Genomic DNA, 19,910 nt, shown 5'->3' with positions numbered 1-19,910 from the left:
CATACCATCAGTGTTTGCACTAACTTCACCCAAACCAAAGACCCAGAGGACCTTACAAGCTGCTAACAACTTTCATAAGTTCCCTGCTGCCCCAATATTGTAATTATGGGCATACATGAGTTAAAAATCGGAGACAGTAACAAATATGGCCATCTAATGAAATAAAACTGAGAGAAATTAAGATATCTTATATATTGGTGAAAGGATGACTATCATGTAGGTGTATGAAAAAATTATTCGGGTGAGATCCAAACTAACTGAAAAGTATGAAAACAATGTTTTTATTTCTTCCATAAATTCAACAAGATACATCATGAGTTTACTATTAAAGTGAGTACAGAGCTCAGGGCCATGACGGCTTCTCGCCTGGTGCCAACTCTCTGTAGAACAGAGAGCTCTTGTCTCTGAACCTGGTCATTCTTTCAGTTTCCATGTCATCTAGCCATTTGCCAAGGAAGTAGCCAGTCATAGGTACTACAATAAGTAAATACTCTTTAGTCATTCCAAAAAGTGTGAATCTTGCCATCCTGAAACACAATAAATATTATGAATTAACAATATTTAAAATGTTTTAATATTCTTATGTTGTGTGTACTAAACATGTACTCATGGTAATTTTGATGAGACTTCTCCAAAACACAGAGTCACAGGTGATGATCTGGTGGATAAGATGTAAAACAGTACAAGAGCAGATAAAAATTCTAAGGCCGAAAATAGAAAAATCAATTTTGACAAAAGTATTATTAACTTTTATACATAAACTCATTTTAAGTTTACACGCTTATTCCAGTGATGCTCCACTGCATCTTAACAGCAACTTTCATCCAAGTGTACAAAATAAACATACCATTATAGGTCTGGAGTCAGCAAACACAGCACCCACCATCTTTATAATGATTTCACACCTAAGATGTCAGTTAAATTGTGATGCACCACCTCTATTAATATGTTAATAATTTCTGCTACTTGAATAAATTTCAACGGATAGTCATTATTGATTATTTTATGAACATTGTCAATGCTTTTATCAACCAAAGCAGTTATCTACCTTCCAAAATGTTCAGCATCATGAGTGCTTATACAGCCTTGTTTTAAGTCTACAACCCTGATTTTTACAGTAGTAAATGAAGAGACAGTTCTACCTAATATTAATAGCACCAACTCTGCCATGTTTTTAATGAATAACCTTTTGATAAAGAATACTTTATCACTGATCTAACTTATTTTTACATACTTTAAGGAAGTTAAACTAGACATTTTTTAAAATCTAACAAGCAAAACAAAATAGATTAATTATCTCTTTAGAACAACATAGATCAATTCCTCAAATATCCAGCTATTGGAAAAGTCAGTTTACTTGGACATTGGCACTAGGTAGCTTGGACAGGGGTGGTGAATTTTCCCAGGAGGACTTGATAGGTTGTTTTCGGCGGTTTGTTGAACTGCTGAAGTTGTAGACTGGTGGGCCTCATGGTGTGTTTCCGGGGTGCGCAAAAAGCCCTTGAGGCTTAAGTGCATGGCAGTAGGCCGCCCCAAAAAAAAGAAAAAAAAAAACTGGACTTCTAGTAGAGGCCTGTAACTTTTCCCACTCCCATACATTAAAACGGTTTGCCTGTGGTCCAAAGGTTTAACAACAGGCTATTAAAGATACTGAAATATACTTAAACTACAACTACTCCAAATATTAACATAATAATTTTTAAATGGATCAAAAGATTCATATTTTGACCTGTCGTCTTTTTTTTCTGTGAAGTAGAAATCACTCATTAAGTCCTTTGTTTAAAGTTGGTTATTGATGATAGAAGGTTTGAAAGGATAATAGGATTTCAGACTTTTGCCATCGTTATGTGTTACAAAATGTATTAACACATTTCTCCTACCTCGACTCCAGCAGATTTTGAGTATGTTAGACTCATTTTATTTCTCCTCTTTCTATCATTCTATCTTTTTTCACCTCATGTAGATGATAGGATTTCATTCCTCAAAACGTTATGTTATACAATTTGTAACAATAATGGCACATATCTGAAATCCTATTATTCTTTCTACTCATTAAGGTTTTATAATAAGTGATAATATTTATTGAAAATAAATAAAGGTCAGTTTTTAAACTAAATGTTAAACCATTTCTATATATTTATATATTAAAAGCTTTTAAACTCCTTGAAAAACCATTTCTATATATATATATATATATATATATATATATATATATATATATATATATTAAAAGCTTTTAAACTCCTTGAAAAGGCTAGAAAATCAGTGACTAATTCACAGTTCTAAAAGATGAAACTAAGAAGTAAAGGATTTTAATCATAAAATAGAATGTTCACAAGATCAAATCCCTCCTGACCCATTGGTGTCTTAATGTTCCTGCACTTGCCTCACTGTACTGATTGATTCAATAAAACACGTGAAAAACAAAACAAAAGGATTACTAAATACAAATTATAAATGCTAAATAGATGGAAATTTATTTTAAATACAATTTTAAGGCAGCAATATTAAATTACAAATAAAATTCTTAAGCTTCAACACTACGGCTGGAAACAAAATTAACTACTACAAAGTACCTTGTTTGAATTACTCTATAGATCCTATATAATTGTGGTTTTAGGTTGAATGATTACAGTTTTTCCAAAATGTTTCATTATACCTATGTAGAATCATGATTAAGTGATACCTATAAGAATCATGACTACAACTGAGGGGGAGGGGGGAATTTTTGTCTCAACTGCTAGGTCCTAATTGGCATATTTGAGGGTGTTTCAGAGAAAAATACTGCCTCAAAATATATCAATATAATATCATTATGTTCAGTAAACTACAAGTAATACAGGTAAAAATAAAAATAATAAAAAAAATGGCAAGCATGTCCTTAAGTCCAGAGTATGCAAAATCCAAAACTTGTTTATATTCTAACATAAAATTTTCTCCTTGGGGACAATGTCAGTTAACAAAATATCATAACACTCGAGATTCCAAATACTGTACATACACTTACACTACTTAAAAAGTATATTAAAGTAAACTATAAATAAAAACGTTGCAGTTTCACTACAAATATAAATGCCAGTGGAAAATATTAGTGCTATCAACATACACTTCTGTAGAAATAAAATTATATTTCTACTTATAAATATAACACAACAGGTTTCACTGAATATATCGATAAATAATACAACATGTAAAACTTATTTTATGTAATTGTAACCATACAATGAAGAATGCAGACATAATGCATCTCAACCTAGATGTTAGTGGTTGGCAGCGTAAATGAATTCCAATCGAGATGCTTAGCGGCTCTAGGGTTACAAAACTATAAGCAAGCATTTTTGTAAACACAAAAAAGACATAACTACACAAAGCATGAAATCTAGCATTTATGTTGTTTGAGACAATCTAACATCTTCATTAATTTTTAAAATCATGCCATCCAAAAATTTGATTTTATTTTAAATTCAAAATGATTAATAAATTAAGAAAAACTATTATACGAGAATAAAAACATCTGGGTATTTGAGAGGTAATCAAGTGAACAAGGCAACCACATATGAAAACATAGTAATTGATTCCAATCAACCCTCCCATGTAACATATTATCTCTGAAGGTCTTTATTTTCCTTATTGATGGTAAATCAGACTGTTTTGGAATTAATTGTCTTTGTCTGGTGGAATTCATGTTTGAAAATAGTTTTGCTTGCAAATATATTTCAGTTCCATCTGAGTAATCCTAAACTACTGATTAATTATTTGTATCTCAATCTAATAATAAGTTACTTATATTTGTTTAAAAAATACTTAAACACTACACTGTTTTGCCTCAGTACAATAATAAAGATTTATTTATTTGAGAAAAAGTGAAACAAAATTTAAATTTTACTTTAAATTGTAAAATTACATTTACATAATTATTAAAATAGAAACTCACTTTAATTAAGTATTACTTCTGTCTGCTTCAATTTCAGCTGTGACAATTTCCACTTGCGTGTATGATTGTAGTCTGCAAAAATCAGTGTCCCGTAAAATGTAGGGAAGAAAATAGAAACACCCCACCTTTTGAAAAATCTGCGAAGTGCAAGTGACTTGCTTACTGCCATCAACCTTTAACAGAGATGAAAATTTAATTTATATTCAACCAAATTTTTGTTATTAAAGAGAAGAAAAAAACAACATTTAATGAACAATTTTAATTACTAGTAGTAACAGTTTGCCAGCATCCCACAAGGCCGCTAAAGTGTCATGGGGCTAATTAGTTACATTTTGTCATAATTATTTAAATACAAAAAGATATTATTGTTGCAGTTTGTACGAAACCACTTAAAATTATATTTCTATAGCCAAATTTACAGTAAAACAATTTTTAAAATTTCCCATCCAGTTTAGTTGGAAGAAAGATAGATTTTACATATGGAAGTTACCTTGAAATGTCAAACAAACAATGTATTATTAGTTTACCCTTCCAACTGCCATGCAACTGATATCTGTTGATTAGGATCCACTTAATCTCATTTGTTACAATACATACACAATCAAGTACCAACTTGATTCATATACCATTGGAAAGGTAGAGTTTCTGAACACAGCACTGAATTTTTTATTGTTCTTTATTATTATTGTTTTTTTTTTTGTTGTATAGAATTACATTGCTGTTTTCGTCTTCACAGAAAAAGTAATTCCATCCACCACACACATGTTTGTTTTTGTAAGTGTTTAATAGTTTTATAAACAAATATTACTATATCTAAAATTGTGTGTGTGTGTGTGTGTGTGTGTGTGTGTGTGTGTGTGTGTGTGCGTGCGTGCGTGTGTGTGTGTGTGTGTGTGTGTGTGTGTAACTTAAAACTAACTAAATTTGTGACCTTTAGGTAATTATAAAAGTTCCCTAAACCCAAAAACATTAGAATAACTGTTTTTTTATAATAATCAGGTAATTTAAAATAACTGTTAGGTAACTATCCCTTTTTTAGGAACATATAAAAATTTTGATTTCTACTAACCATAAAAATTAGTGAAGGCATAGAGTAAGCTTGATAGTAACAACATTTCTTATTTCAAAACTTGTCTGTATCACTCTTGAACAAAGAGAAAGAAAATATCCAGGTAAGAACATTAAGTTTTATATCAAATACAATTTTAACTGTATATTTTAGCAAATAGTATACAAGTTATTATCTCACTTTTACTATAAATTTAAAGACTGTTATGTAGCACATCTTAGTTGTCTTTCGACATAAGTAGGCTTCTCAGGCTTATGTACGTATATATTTTCTTGATCCAGTAAACTAAAAAAAATCAACCGGGAAAGGCAAAATCAACTATGGCAAATAAATACTAAGACTGAAGTAAATTACAATGGGTATAAATATATAATTTATGACATATTTTCTTTGTAGTTCAATATTGGCATCAGAAATATCATTAACATGAACCAAAAGTACTCATATACATGCAAAATCTAAGAAATTGTGTGCAAAACCACAGGTAACTGCTAGTTTACACATAAATTTGATAGTGAAAACATTCACTTTATTTACCTATCAGAAATTATGCTAATAAGCATGTTCAATTAATAATAACGATTTAGTATTATTGTATACTTCTGAAACTTTTCTACCACTGCTATTTCAAAACCTTATGAAATATAAATAAAAATCTGCGCACACACACACACGTTTTTTAAAATAATCTGAGCATTCATAAACTGTTATTATAAATATATTACTAGTAGTAATAAAGTTAAAGATTACTTTTAAAGCGTTCAAGTGACCTGAGCTTAAATTTAGATACCTCGTGGGATGTTTTTCTTTTTTCACCTGAAGTGAGAAGTGATGCCAGAGGAACCACCGAAGCCCGCACTGATGCTAGGGGTATTTCCGATCAGTACGTTCCTGACCTCGGATCACGTCCCAGATCATCTAACTCTTCCAACATCAGACCACGTTTGATAATCTGGTACATGATCTGAGGTCGGGAAAGTACCAATAGGAAATTCCCCTGGTCATCAGTGTGGGCTTCTGGCCCACACTTTTCACGAGTAAAGGGCATCATTCCTAGAGGTAGTACCTAAATTCAAGCTCAGATCCTGTGAGCACTCTTAAATGTTGACTTTTAACTTTTTATATTTATAACATGTATGTTTGTATAGCCTAAGAACAAATAGTAGATGGTGGCAGAGTGGCCTCCTTCTCTGCCCTTTGGGAAGGCAGAATACAAGAACCGATTGTCAAAATGACCGCAAGTTAAACAAAATATGTTCTTTATAATGATGTGTATTTTTTAGGTCACCTGTAAGAAAAACTGTTAAAAAAATAGTGGCCTCCGGGTAGTACCAAAGTATCATGTATGCTACACAAAAGTTGTGCAACCTGTATCAGGAAACCAACCAGATATAAAAAATATATATTTATAAGAACTATCATTATTGTAAATTATCTAAGAATTTTTTAACTTTTGGTCAACAATGCATAACAACTACGATATAACTATTTCTTTTTCTGACATTGATCAACAACATCTTAATATCTTAAGAGATATACAAATTGTAAAAAAATTAAAAACTGATTTTTAAAATCTTAAAATTTGTACAACAAATAATTGTGATTTTTGGTTGTTGTTGGGATATTGTTAAGATGTTTTTTATAAATATCAAAAATTTAGCAATTTATTTATGAAAAATTCATAAAATTGTAACAATTATACATTAGTAAACCCAGAATTTGTTAGGCAACATCAAATGTTATATCGTAGTGATGATGTAATGCAGTTGAAACACTGAAATGTGAGCAAGCGTTACACCAGTTTATTACAGACATTTATATTATTTCCAGAGGGATAAAACTGCTTTGAACTAACACCACTATCTACTGTCCCCAAACAGGTAAGTCTTACATGTATTTACAGGTAAGTAAAACTTCACTAGACTTTTTTTGTATCTCGATAGGTTATCATGTTTCAGATCCACAGTGAACGTGTTAAAGTAATTCACAAAACCCTACAATTCTGTCTTACCTTTAACACATTCCTGTGAAAATTGCTTCTCCTGTAAGAAAATAACAAAATATTAGAAGAATAGTATCAGCCCAGATTGTATACTAGAAAGGAAATTGTGTAGTTGAGTACTGTGAATATTGCATTATGTACAACTTTGTAGGTAAAAAACTATCAAAGCTATATGTATTGATAAAATGTAAAATAAAAAAACAGAGTAACATTTAGTTAATATTTACTATTTTGAAGGATAAACATGCCTTACAACTTGTGAAATAAATACATTGTCATTTTATTTTATGACCATTACTCAAATACCATACAAATGATTTTAGTTTCTTTGAATTAATTTTTAACAATATTGTTATTCAATACATTAAAAATAACTGGCAATAATTAATTGTATATGACTAGATAAAAATGTTTTTGTATTCAATAGTTTAGGTATTTTTAATTAATAATTTGGTTTGATTGTATATTGGGGGCCCCTGTGTTGGTTTATGTTACTATGTTATGTTTATGTCAATACTATGTTAGATTCATTTATTATTTTAAATTTTTTTTTTATTTTATCTTTCTGACACCTGTAAACATCTAAAATGTAAAAAAAATTTACTTAGTAATAAGTATTTCAATATAAAAAAGTTGAAGTTTATATAGTAATTGCAGAAAATTTGGACAATCATTCACCCTGTAATTTCAAAAAGTAAAAAATAAAGTGTTTCTCAAAATTAATTAAACCTGTAATAGACTTAGTTAAAATGTATTTATAATATTAGATGTTATGGCACTGCAAGGCTACATGATATAAGGTAAACCCCCATATTTAACTAAGTACAGCTCTGCTTTGGTAGCCGTTGGTATAGACTTTTCATTATGGCAATAAAAAAATAAATACATTAAAAAAACATCTCTCCAGGTCTGCCAGGAAATAATGGACTGGTCCAACAACAGAGTACAATAGCCTTAAAGTAAATTTAAAGGATTTCCTTATAAAAAATGTTGGTAGGTGATGTTTCTGTTCAGCAAGTAATTTTACATAAAATAGGTAAAAAATTTTGATTTTTCTCAAGTACCAGCTGTTTTAACATATTGTAAGCAACACCTATCTACCCTATCAGTACAGTAACAGACTAAAATTCTATACAGGTCTTGTCACAAATATCTGACATCTAAAAATGTTATTTAAAGGGCTAAAGAACCTAATAAAAGTTCTCTAATTAAGGAAACACTGCAGTATAATATGCGTCTACCACATCAATCAAATCAACTATTGATTAGAAATATTAAAACAGGGTGACAACTCAAAATCTCTTTTCAAGTTCCCGGTTTTACCGGTCAAATATTTCCAATACTCTAGTCCAAAACAAAATTATATTATATTGAAACCTTACGCCAAGTACAACAGTAATGGTTTATCGTCATCAGTTGTATTTGCAGTAAATGCCACGAGGCTGTGGTGCTCTAGCAAATTTTGTTGCTAGCGATATGCAGAGAAATTTGGTGACAATTCATCGCTACCATCTATTTTAAGCTTTTTTACGTCGACAAACACTGTGTATACATAATAACTTTCCTTTCTGTGATGTTTGGAAAAACATGTTTCCAATTCGGAAAAATAAAGAGAACAAACAATTACCAACACAGTGCTAACATGGGGCAGACTGCAATCCGGCACTGCAGATCAGAGGTCTGCGGTGCACGAATTCTCTGTACGAGACCACAATTTTGACGGAACGCAAGGTTTTGGTACAACTCTGTTTGCCTTTTGAAAAAACAAGCCTAAGAATACCAAGTTACTTTAAAGCAATTTGCAGAGATTCAGGGAAATGAATATATTTTTAAAACTACAAGTCATATCCTTTACCTTCTGCTTTGAAATAATAGAAATGGTAGCTTATAAAATTATCTTTTAGAATATAATCCATTAATATTAAAATGTCATGGTTTATATTTATAGATAATCTATTTATGTATAACTACACAAAGTACAATGTATAGATAAAATATAAATTTGCGATCGTCTTTTTGCTGCTTAACAGCTAACATCCGCGTATAGAACTAGCAGACACGCTGGTGTTCACAAATTCAAAAATACATACAAAACACAGAAAATACACAAAAAAACCAAAAAAATGGTGGTGGAAATGGTGTACATAGAAAATATAAACGCCAATTAAAATATTATTTATAAACCACGTTAACATTATTCTATTACTGTATGTTTCTAAATAGTTTTTAACCACAAAAGCATAATATAAATAAACCTTTTAACACTTTTTTTTAATTTTAATTTTTCTTACGATGTACATTTCGAAATCTTCGATTTCATCTTTAGTACCTGAAGATGAAATCAAAGATTTCGAAATGTACATCGTAAGAAAAATAAAAGTTAAAAAAAAAAGTGTTAAAAGGTTTATTCATATTGTGTTGTACATATTTACAAAACACTTTTTGAGGCTACATCTCTAACACAAAAGCACATTTAGCAACAGGTAATTTCCTTACTGCCGATCAGCCGTTGTCCATGAATAAAATTATTTGGATTTGAGACAGATTAGACACATCACTAACTGTAATATAGTGGAATTGTGATTTTCCAAGAGTATCTTAAGTACTTCTGTACTGCAATCGGGTGAAAAAAGCCCCGGCATGAAGTATACCAATTGATCCATCCCTAATAAAAATTCCAGGGACATTAAAAAAATTAACGCATAATCAACACATGTTGTACCAGAGCCCGAAATGTATGAATAATCCACGCTTGTCCAGCCCTGGTTGCAGTCCCACAAATGTATCGTGACTCCGAATATATCTCACTTCGACCAACGTATGAAGAATATGTCAGAAAGTTATTTGAAGTTACAGAAGTGTGGTTAATTCGCAATCCGTAGAATAAGTAGACATCAGTACAGGACAGTACAATCCATAATTGCCCCTAGAATATGAGCAATTAACATTCATAATTACTGGCTCTTAAATATTCTGTGTTTTACTTTAAGATAATGCAGAAATAGAATTAATCTATCATAACTACATAGGAAATAAACCTACGAAAGGCTGTGGTTCGTCACATGTTCATTAGATTATTGTCATTGAGTATGAAACAACATGACAAGTCTCCTCATACACATGGACTATTTAGTTTAGACATTTCGAATTGTCCGAGTGATCATTACGTGTGTAGGGAAGTCGTTGAGATGAATAGTTCAGCGGAGAACTGATAGGATTTCCACCAGCCAGTGCTGTTCTGATGGCAAAAACTGATATGTACAGTAGATTCGGCCGGCTGACCATCTGCAGACTGGCGACAATATTTTGAGCTACGTTTATACTGACTAAGTTGCGAGAGAATCTGCACAACTAATGCCGCATAATGTGAAAAAGATAAGCAATTTTACTTGTAAGAACTGTTGAGAATCACAAGTACTTGCTACAGCTGTATCGCTGGTTCTTATGGTAATCAATATGAAGCCTGTTGACATACAGCAATGTTTATAATTGAAATTTTAATGGAACTGCTCTCCCGTTTTTTCAAACAGTCCGAGACTGGTTGCAGCAGCACTCATGAAATGTCTTGTGTCCGTTTAGACTAGCAATGTATATTGTCATACAGAAAACTTGAACAACTTTTTGTCTTTGTAAACGCAATTCGTTCTATTGAGACTTGAATGTGATTGTGATATCAAAATATTACAACCCTTTCATTGGTTTAGCCTACGTAATCTGATGACCAATCAGAACATGTGTATGAGTAGCCATAGGTGAGATGTGAGTAGCCAATCGTTCATAGACCAAACCTAGGTCTCTGCTGCAATGTGTGCAGTGAGTGGTGAATGTTAGAATGGTAACTTAAAAGTGTAATGTATGTGTTGTACAAAAGAAGAACGTTCGACATTGCACACAACAGACGTAAGTGGCAGGGCAGTACCACACTGGGCTGCTGATCCGCCGCCAACTCTAGACATTAAATTTTCCTCCTGCCACTCATTCCTCAGCTCATTCTGTCATTACTTACATCATGTTAGGCCCAAAAGCCTCTTTGGGTGTTAGGCTTTACTTATTGCAAACCATTACTTTCATCTAAAAAAAGAGTTTTATCAGGTCTGTTAAAAAGCCAACTGACAATCCAATGTACTCAAAAAACCGAGTTGCATTTCTTATCAAACAGATATTTACAGAGCCGAATTCTAAGCTTGTTTATAACACTACATTTTGGACCTATCCAAAGACCAAATTTCAATGGCTAAATAAAACTCGAAAACACCACTTGTATTGTGTATACACGTGGAGGCAACCTTGGACCAATCAGTGTAAGAAGGGGATCACAAACATATGTTGAACTTCATTCACAGTTCCACGTCACGTTAAATACGATTTCTCGATATTAATCAGGTTCTGATTTAAGGTGCTTTTATTTTTTGATTTAATAAGTAATTAGAGGCAGTTAAACTGTTTTTGAGATTTTTCTAGTATTTTAAATTCCGCCTTATTCCCAGTCAGGTAGCCACTCTGTTAAACTATCGAGTATAAAAAAATCTGACCTGTGATATTCATAATTAATAATTGCCAGTTGTTCAATTTTACAAAATAACTATATTGCTTGTAATTAAGTTCATTCAAACAAAGTAAAATAATCTGTGTAGTAAGTAATGACATCGACAAGAACAATGGTAATGAACAACGCCATTAACATACTCAACAATCTAGAGTCCAATTTGTAGTGAGGAGGTGAAAACTGAAATAAAGGTGGAAATCCAATAGTGCCTCATTGCAAAAAATGTTAAAACAAATACAACGTTATAATAAACGCACTTGAGAAGACTTTTTTTATGACTATATATTTGGATTAATGAATACATTAACAATAATGTACTATTTTAGTTAACCAAACTAACTGTGACGGGGAGACTTTAATAAGTGGCCTACACTCTATATTTGATTGCTATTATCAAACAATTCAATGTATGTAAAAATCGTACACAGAGTTATAGTAAATTACTCTAACAAGAAGAATCTCATAAATTACAATTTTAAATACCCAACATTTTACAATAACATTACAAAACATCAAAACCAACAATGGCCTACACTTAGACAAAAAAGAAACCTTACAATAAGTTATTTATAACTTGCCTAGCTTGATATTAATAAGTAACCGCTTTTGTGAAATTGAGGAAAGAATTCTCCCCACATGCTCCTATTACCAGGAGCCAAACCCACATGTTGAAGCCACTTAAACAAATCTCGGCACTTGTGAGAAATATCTTACATATATTCCTCATATTCATCGCCATTTTCAAAGTCTCAAAATATTAGTTACTTCTTTTTGTTTTTTGTTTAGATGAAAATTACTATAACTAAGAAGTTGAAATCATATAAGTCAATAAATTGTAATATTGAATTATCATTCGGATAAAAACAATTGAACGATTCGATAATAGCAATTGAATAACAAGTGTAGGCAGGGCCGGATCCAGGGGAGGGGCAGGGGGGGCATGTGACCCGGGCGCCGAGTTAGGGGGGGGCGCCGCGCCGGGCGCCAAATGATGGGATGAGGCCAACCATAAAAAAAACATTTACCATTTCTACTGTCAAGTGTCAATAGCACAATATAGTCTACGTACATACAATTTCTTACTTCAGTAAACTATATTTGCGCAAACTAAAAGAACATAGGCCTAGTAAGAAATATCTTTAAAGCGGCAGGGTATTTTCATAACCAAGGCTGTGGGTTGGCAACATTGTCTACGGCTTGACTAGGACTAGAAAGCGCAAGCGCAAGTCTCCCGCTCCCGACCCTGACTAGTGACTCGTGAGTGTTCCCGCTTGACGTGAGCGTGAACTTTTCATGAGTTTAGGTTAGATTTCATGTCACAGTTGTATGAATATTCTACCTGTGACTAACATAGATCAACATGTCGAAAAAACCATCAGGGTGTTTCCACAGAAAGAAATCTAAAGCAAGACAACAAGAGGCCGCGAAATCGTCAACTTTTAATGTCATCATGGTTACAAATATCGAGGACCAAGGTAACTAATTTTTGTTGTATTTTAATTTGTTAAGATTAATTTTGAGTACAAAACAGTTATAGGCTATAGCGGCATAATAACAACAAACTTCAGTTTTAATGTTAAAAATAGTGGTTATAGATCATTAATTGTAAATATAGTTTTAGTTTATAGATATTTTATAGATTCGTTGCCTGAATGAAAATCCTCTCCCGTTCACATTCGTTCGGCCGACGCCCACCACACCTTGCGTAGCATAAACACACATTTAAATATTCAGAACTAAATACATTAAAAAACATATACAAAAAATGCTTCTTTCACTTACTTTCTATGCTATTATTAACGATAGTTTTTAATACGGTAACATAACGTACTAAAAATGTTAACAATACATTGATTGTAATAATATCCCCTTGGCCCTTACTACTAAAACAATTAATATATCGAATAGGCTGTAGGCTAGTAACTGTAATAGTAATCCCAATTAAGATAGCATGTTTTTTAGCATTATTGGCACTATTTAACAACATTATATTTTTGTAACGTTTTTAGTTAGGCCTACATGATTTATAAAAACGTTACACAATGTAATAATTTGTTTATGTTGTACATGTAACCTACTTAAAAAATTAAAATGTTTGGTCATGTGTGCATTTATGTCTGTTGCTTACAGACGAAGCCGAACCTGAAGCAACGAGAAATAAACCGTCTGTTCAAGAGGGATGCGGTGGGAGAAGAAAACGCTGGAGGAGAAGATCTCATGGACGTTTGTGCAGAGGAAGAAGACAGCAATGACTTTATTTGTGAAAAACCACATACTTCGCATGCTACTGATTTTTGGGCCTCTTCTACGTCATTTCAAGAAGCCGTTTCAGTTTCAGACTCAAAAGGGCCTAACCATGAAGAACAGGAGAGTGAATGTGAGTACAATTTTAATTTTAATGAACCCTGGAAACTTGGCCAACTCAGCTTAGTGACAAACAAAGATGTTACATCATACAAAGGAGATGTGAAAACGATGATCATAATCCCTGATTTGAGTAAAAGCGGTAGGGAGGGCCGAAACCTTACAAAAGATTGGTTTTACAAAATTTTGAAAAATGGTTCAAAGGTCAAAAGATCTTATTTGGCTTACAGAGACAATGAATGCTTTGTACCAATGAATGCTTTGTACTCGTTCCATGCAGGCTTTTTCGTCCATTTGAACACAGAACATGAATCAAAAATTTAGTTTTTAGCAAGAAAGGAGGGATTCACAAATTGGAAAAAAACTCAGTGACAAATTGCCAGAACATGAAATCTCCCAGTACCATAAGAAAACCTTAGTTTCAATGGAAGCATTAGAAACGTCACTTGGTAAAGGAGGGATCGACAAGGAGTTGCAGGATCAGATATAAAAAGGAGGAATCCCACTGGAAGAGAAGTACTACGCTGTATACTAGATGCAGTCTTATTTTATTGGCAAAACAGGGTAGTGCAGTGCATTCAGAGGGACAAACGAAACTTGTAACTTTGCAGATCTAAATAGTGGAAAATTCTCAACACTATAGATTTAATTTCCCACTATAATGAGACCATTGCGTGAGCATATTGGTCGCCATAAGAAAGGGCAACTCAGCTATTTTTCTCACACAGTACAAGATGAGTTTCTTGATCTCATTGCAAATGCAATTAGAGAAGACATAATTCAGGACATAAAAAAAGCTAAAATATTTTTCATTGATTTTCGACTGTACCCCTGATGTAAGTAAAAATGAACAAATGACTGAAGTCATTCGTTACATTAAATATACTGACGAAGGGCCAGAGGTATGTGAAAGCTTTTTTAGATTTTTTTACTGTGAGTGAAAAAACCGGCAGGGGCTTTTTTGAAAGCATTGCTAAAAAGCTCAAAGAAGATGGTCTAGACTTGATGTTTTGCAGGGGCCAGTCGTATGACAACGGAGCAAACATAGCTTGGGAAAATACAAGGGTGTCCAGTCAAGGATTGTGCAAGAGAACAAAACTGGCCTACTTTGTCCCATGCTCAGCCCATTCCTTAAATTTAGTTGGGTTCATTCAGCAGAGGCCTGTGTTGAAGCACAATCGTATTTTGGTATTATAAACAGCCTCTACAACTTCTTTCATGGCTCTACATCAAGGTGGGAAGTTTTAAAACAACATGTTCCCCTTTCATTAAAATCAGAAAGTAAAACAAGATGGTCAGCAAGGATTGATTCTGTGGAGGTTATTTATAAACATATGGACAAAGTGCTCTCTTCTCTTGAAGACTTTAACTACCCATGAGTTCTCATCTCCTGAAACAAGAGCTGAAGCTAAATCGCTACTTAAAAAACATGAAAAGGTTTGAATATGTTTATTATGACATGCTTTTGGTATTCAGTCCTCAAGAAATTGATAGAGTTAGCAAGTTTCTACAAAGAGAGGGACACAGCAGTAGACAATGCTGCAAGAAACAGACAAGGTCTTCTAAATGTATTATCTTCAACTAGGGATTTAACTGTTTCAGAGGCAATTGATGAGCGGCAACATTTTTAGCTAATAATATAGGCATAACAGCAGAGTACAAGGAAACAAGAAAGAGAAAGAAAAAGAAAATGACAGGAGACACACATGAAGATGATGGGCCAAATTTTACTGAAGAAAAAAGAAGAGCTTTTCAAAAGATCACTTTTTCAAATATGTGATAGAATTATTAGTGAGCTAACTAACAGATATGATGCGTTAAAAATCGTTGCTGATAAGTTTAATTTTTTGTGGGGATCAAATAAAAAAAATGGATGTTAAAACTTTGAAAAGTAAAGCAAAAGAATTAGCTACAACATATGCAAGTGACTTAAATGAAGAAGAGCTTGTGAATGAATAGAGAGTTTTTAAATTTCATGCCTTAAATATGGAAGATGGATTGGAAGACGCAACAGCAGCATCTTTGCTCAAAATATTGCATAAGAGCAAGTTGAAAGAGGGTTATCCAAACATATAGTAGCTCTTAAAAATCTTTCTAACGCTTCCAGTCTCTGTAGCATCTGGAGAGAGAAGTTTTCAGCAAATTGAAGCTTATAAAAACCTATTTAAGAAAATTCTATGAAACAGCAAAGACTAACTAATTTAAGCATTGTATCAATTGAACATGAAAGGGCTTCTTTGATTTATTTTGATCAGATAATTAACACATTTGCAGCAAAGAAGGCTCGGAAGATAAAGATTCTATAATTGTTAGTATTGTTTTTTTCTAAAAACAATTGTATTGTTTTTTGGATTCATGTAAAATTGTAAAATAGACATTTCTAATTTCATTAAAATAACACTTTCTTATTCAACCTAAGTTTTATTTTATTTCAACCCCATATACAAAGCATATAGTAGTAAAACTTATGGTAAATAGTTTGGTATCGGGGAGGGGCCCCAAAGTCAAGCTTGCCCCCCCTAGAAGAAATGATAGATCCGGCTCTGAGTGTAGGCCGCTTATTAAAGTCTACCCACTATGACTAATAAATGAATGTAGGTTTGACGTCACCAATACTTGCAGAAATACTATTTCAGATTGGTTATAATTTAGAACAGTGGTTTGTTTTGTATGGGTATAAAAATATAACTATAGTATTATAATTTTCTATGATATTAAATACCTAAATTTCTTTTACATATAAACATATAGCGTCACTATCTTATGCAATCTTACAATCCTATAATGTAATTCAGTTCTAAATTATTGTTCCAAATTATTTCAAACTGAAGTAGAATCATGTGTATGGTATTTGAGTAATAGCCGCAAGTACAATGGCGATTTATGTAACTAGATCATTCTTATTCATCAATAAATTATTACTTGTTAAGATATAAAAATAGCCAGACTATATTGTAATTTTAAATACCTATAACTTAATATGGTTTGACATTTCGGTTTCAGTAGTTCTAAATAATCATGAATATCAATGGTTGGATTAATTTGGTGGCCGCTTATTATTCTGCAGCCTAAGGAAATTTCAGTAATTGTCACATTAACGGCCGAAGTGGCAAAATATGAGTTTCGTGTTATTAACTTATTGGAATCGTCCTACAGAACAAAACAATATAAGGTTTGACAGGGTGAAAATGAGTAATTACAAAGTTTTAGAACATAAAAAATGGAACAACTGTTCAAGCGTGGAGCAATATTTCCATGTTCTACATCCACATCGGGCATCACGTGACCTTTTGTGACCATGATTCAACCTCGTGATGACGTCATCGGATGCGGCGCCATCTTTGCAAACGTAAATGAAGAATAATACTGAAATGAGCAGAATTTTGATCCAAATGAACAATGTTTTTCTTAAATTTCGAGCTACAAATTAATTAGTTGTTATCGACTTGAGACGAGTGCCTCCGGCCATCAGCGCAGGCTTCGGGAGCACCTTCTGCCCCGCGCTGATATCAAAAAAAGAAAAACATACCTCGAGATAGTACCTATCAGTAAAATATCAAATTCTAAAGGGGCTGATCAGAAATAAATATAAATTGAATTGTAATGGAAAGGCAATTATGTACCGAGTAAAAAACTTAATAAATCATGATTACCCCTAATATGAATACGTATATAATAGAGAACGCTTACCATTAGTGTGTTCCACAGAATGTACAGAAACTAAATAATCTCGTTTCGGTCGAAACGTAACCTCTTAACATGCCCGACAAAACACTCCGACACACCAATTCACTACAATTGGTAGAACTAGTGGATGGCTGATCCATGATCGTCACGTACTCAATCGATCCAAACTACACTACACGATATCTAGTGAAGCACTGACTTCTGCCCCAGAGCGCTCAGATAACAGATACGCTATCTTTTTTTTTTTTTTTTTTTTTTTTTTTTTTCCTTTGGGATATTGGGGTGGATCGATACGCTATCAGTCCCGCAGATAATATTTACAGATATCCAGACATAGCACACAAACAGAACATTAAAACATTAAGAACTTAACTATTTATGTATATATACTCTAAAATCATGTTATTTGTCATTTGCGCCCCCTAAAACCATATATATTTTTTGTTCAGGAGGATAAGCAGAATACGTTGATAACGTCAAATTCGTGATTTGCCACCTCGACCTTTAATCTTATAATTTCCGAAATTTCAGCTATGTTAGTGAAGCAGAGAACATGAAAATAGCCTAGTGGGATAAAAACTAAAGCTGCCTTATCAGAAACTTATATTATTCCACCAGTATTGCTGATAAAATTTTGGACTCAAACAATACACAAAAGTATTAAGAAAAATGTTGAGGCTGAGGGAGTCAGAGTAAACATTACCCCTAAAATATTTTGCTTTATGAGACCATAATACACAGAAACAATACAGGTTTCCAAGTTATTCTCAAGGGCAAGCTATGCTTTTGAACATAATGTTGTATATAATCATCCAGTATTGTTCCCGTCAACTACATTATAAAACTAAAATTTAATCATGTTTATGTACAGTATAGCATAGACAACTTACTTGAAAAATTATTCCCAAATCAAAAGTCTGAAGTTCACTTAATTTTATTTTCCGTCCTCTCCTGTCTTCTTGATTCTTCTTCTTCAGTCTTAGGTACTATGTTTATTTTTTGTGTCGTCTGCACATAAATGCAAAGAGAAAAAAATTAAACAATTTGAACTAAGGCTTTGACTATCCGTTTAAAGAATCTGTATAAGAAGAGAATAGTAATACCACACATTGTATATGAAGAGTTATACCAAAGTCAATGACTACCTCGTCATTTATAAACGGTTTGACTGATTGAAATAAAACCTTGAAGATCTTTGGAGGTTATTGAGGCCTACTTTGTGATAAAAAAAATGTTCAAAGTGGTACTCCTCAGGGGAAGAACAATCCCAACTAAAAATGTTCAAGTAGGAACCCCCTTTTTACACATAATGGAAAAAGAATAAAGAACAGACATTTGATAGAAAACTGAAAGTAGCAATTTATTGCCGTTCCAAGATGACGACCATGAAATGGTGGGAAATGGGTTTTTTTAGCTATTTACAAACGACTTTGCGCGAAGCTTGTTTTGAGGGGGTTTTAGGGTCAAAAAACGTGTACGTGATATCAGTTTTAAAAATTACTCACTCATTTCCAAGATAGCGGCATCAAACAAGGGGGTTATCCTTCGTCCCCTGGCCATTTTCATCGGATTTTAATTAAAAACGGGAGTGTTCAAGTTGAGAAGCACGAATTCCATACTGATTTTCAACCATTCCTAGACCCAAGGTGGCGTGAAATTGGCAGCGTAATTTTTTCTAAATAATCTTCTTTGTCCAGCACGTTTAAGGGAATTTCTTCTTTTTTTAATGTTTATAGTACCGGTACATATAATGATGTTTAATTATTTTAATATTTTTAATTTGCCTTAAAATGTCAAAAACAGTCTGCCATTGAATCTATTGATTTAAACGTTTATACCATTACCACCTTTTGAATTAACTCTTTTCTGGATTGCGATATAAATAACCTTATTTGAAAGCAACTCCATTTCCCGCACATGTATCCCTTGAAATATTTGACTGATATGACTTTTACTGAAAAACGATGTACTTAATGGGCAAGTATTGTTTATCCACCCCTTAGTAACTAGAATATAATTATGATTGATTATCTTATAATTTCACAGCTTTTTCTTGTGGCGTGGCCATTCCTATCAGCTCTCAAAACGATTCGTGACACTGTGTAGAAAATTGTAATCGAAAATAAAGGATGAAATTTGCTACCAAAAAGTCAGAAGATATATATTACAAATACAATGTTAAATGTATAATAAGGAATATTGCCTGCCTTCCGCTAATAGAAATCCGCTAAAAGAACCACTTAACCAGTAGTCCGTCTGCCCGGCCATTGCTGGTGGTTCGGAAGTCACCTTTAAGCCATTGGTCCCC

General features: G+C 32.8%; 1 protein-coding gene across 3 annotated transcripts; it reads right to left on the bottom strand.

The window, feature by feature from the left end:
• Nucleotides 1–262: 262 nt before the first annotated feature.
• LOC124359856 lies at nt 263–18,627 on the bottom strand. Of its 3 annotated transcripts, none has more exons than XM_046812950.1 (4): nt 18,493–18,627; nt 7,015–7,045; nt 3,935–4,107; nt 263–527 (listed from the first exon to the last, which is right to left on the bottom strand). In XM_046812950.1, exon 3 carries the CDS (start codon nt 4,101–4,103, stop codon nt 3,936–3,938), a length of 168 nt encoding a protein of 55 aa, XP_046668906.1. In that variant the 5' UTR covers nt 4,104–4,107; nt 7,015–7,045; nt 18,493–18,627; the 3' UTR covers nt 263–527; nt 3,935. The 3 variants fall into 3 exon arrangements, with proteins under 3 accessions (XP_046668906.1, XP_046668916.1, XP_046668925.1); XM_046812960.1 differs by having other exon boundaries at nt 3,935–4,115; nt 7,023–7,045; nt 18,493–18,624; XM_046812969.1 differs by lacking the exon at nt 7,015–7,045 and having other exon boundaries at nt 18,493–18,593.
• Between the last annotated feature and the right edge of the window lie 1,283 nt (nt 18,628–19,910).

Source organism: Homalodisca vitripennis, chromosome 1 (assembly GCF_021130785.1).
Source record: "Homalodisca vitripennis isolate AUS2020 chromosome 1, UT_GWSS_2.1, whole genome shotgun sequence".
NCBI classification, from domain to species: domain Eukaryota; kingdom Metazoa; phylum Arthropoda; class Insecta; order Hemiptera; family Cicadellidae; genus Homalodisca; species Homalodisca vitripennis.
Note: the sequence above shows the minus strand (reverse complement) of the source record. Positions and strands in the feature narration are given on the sequence as shown.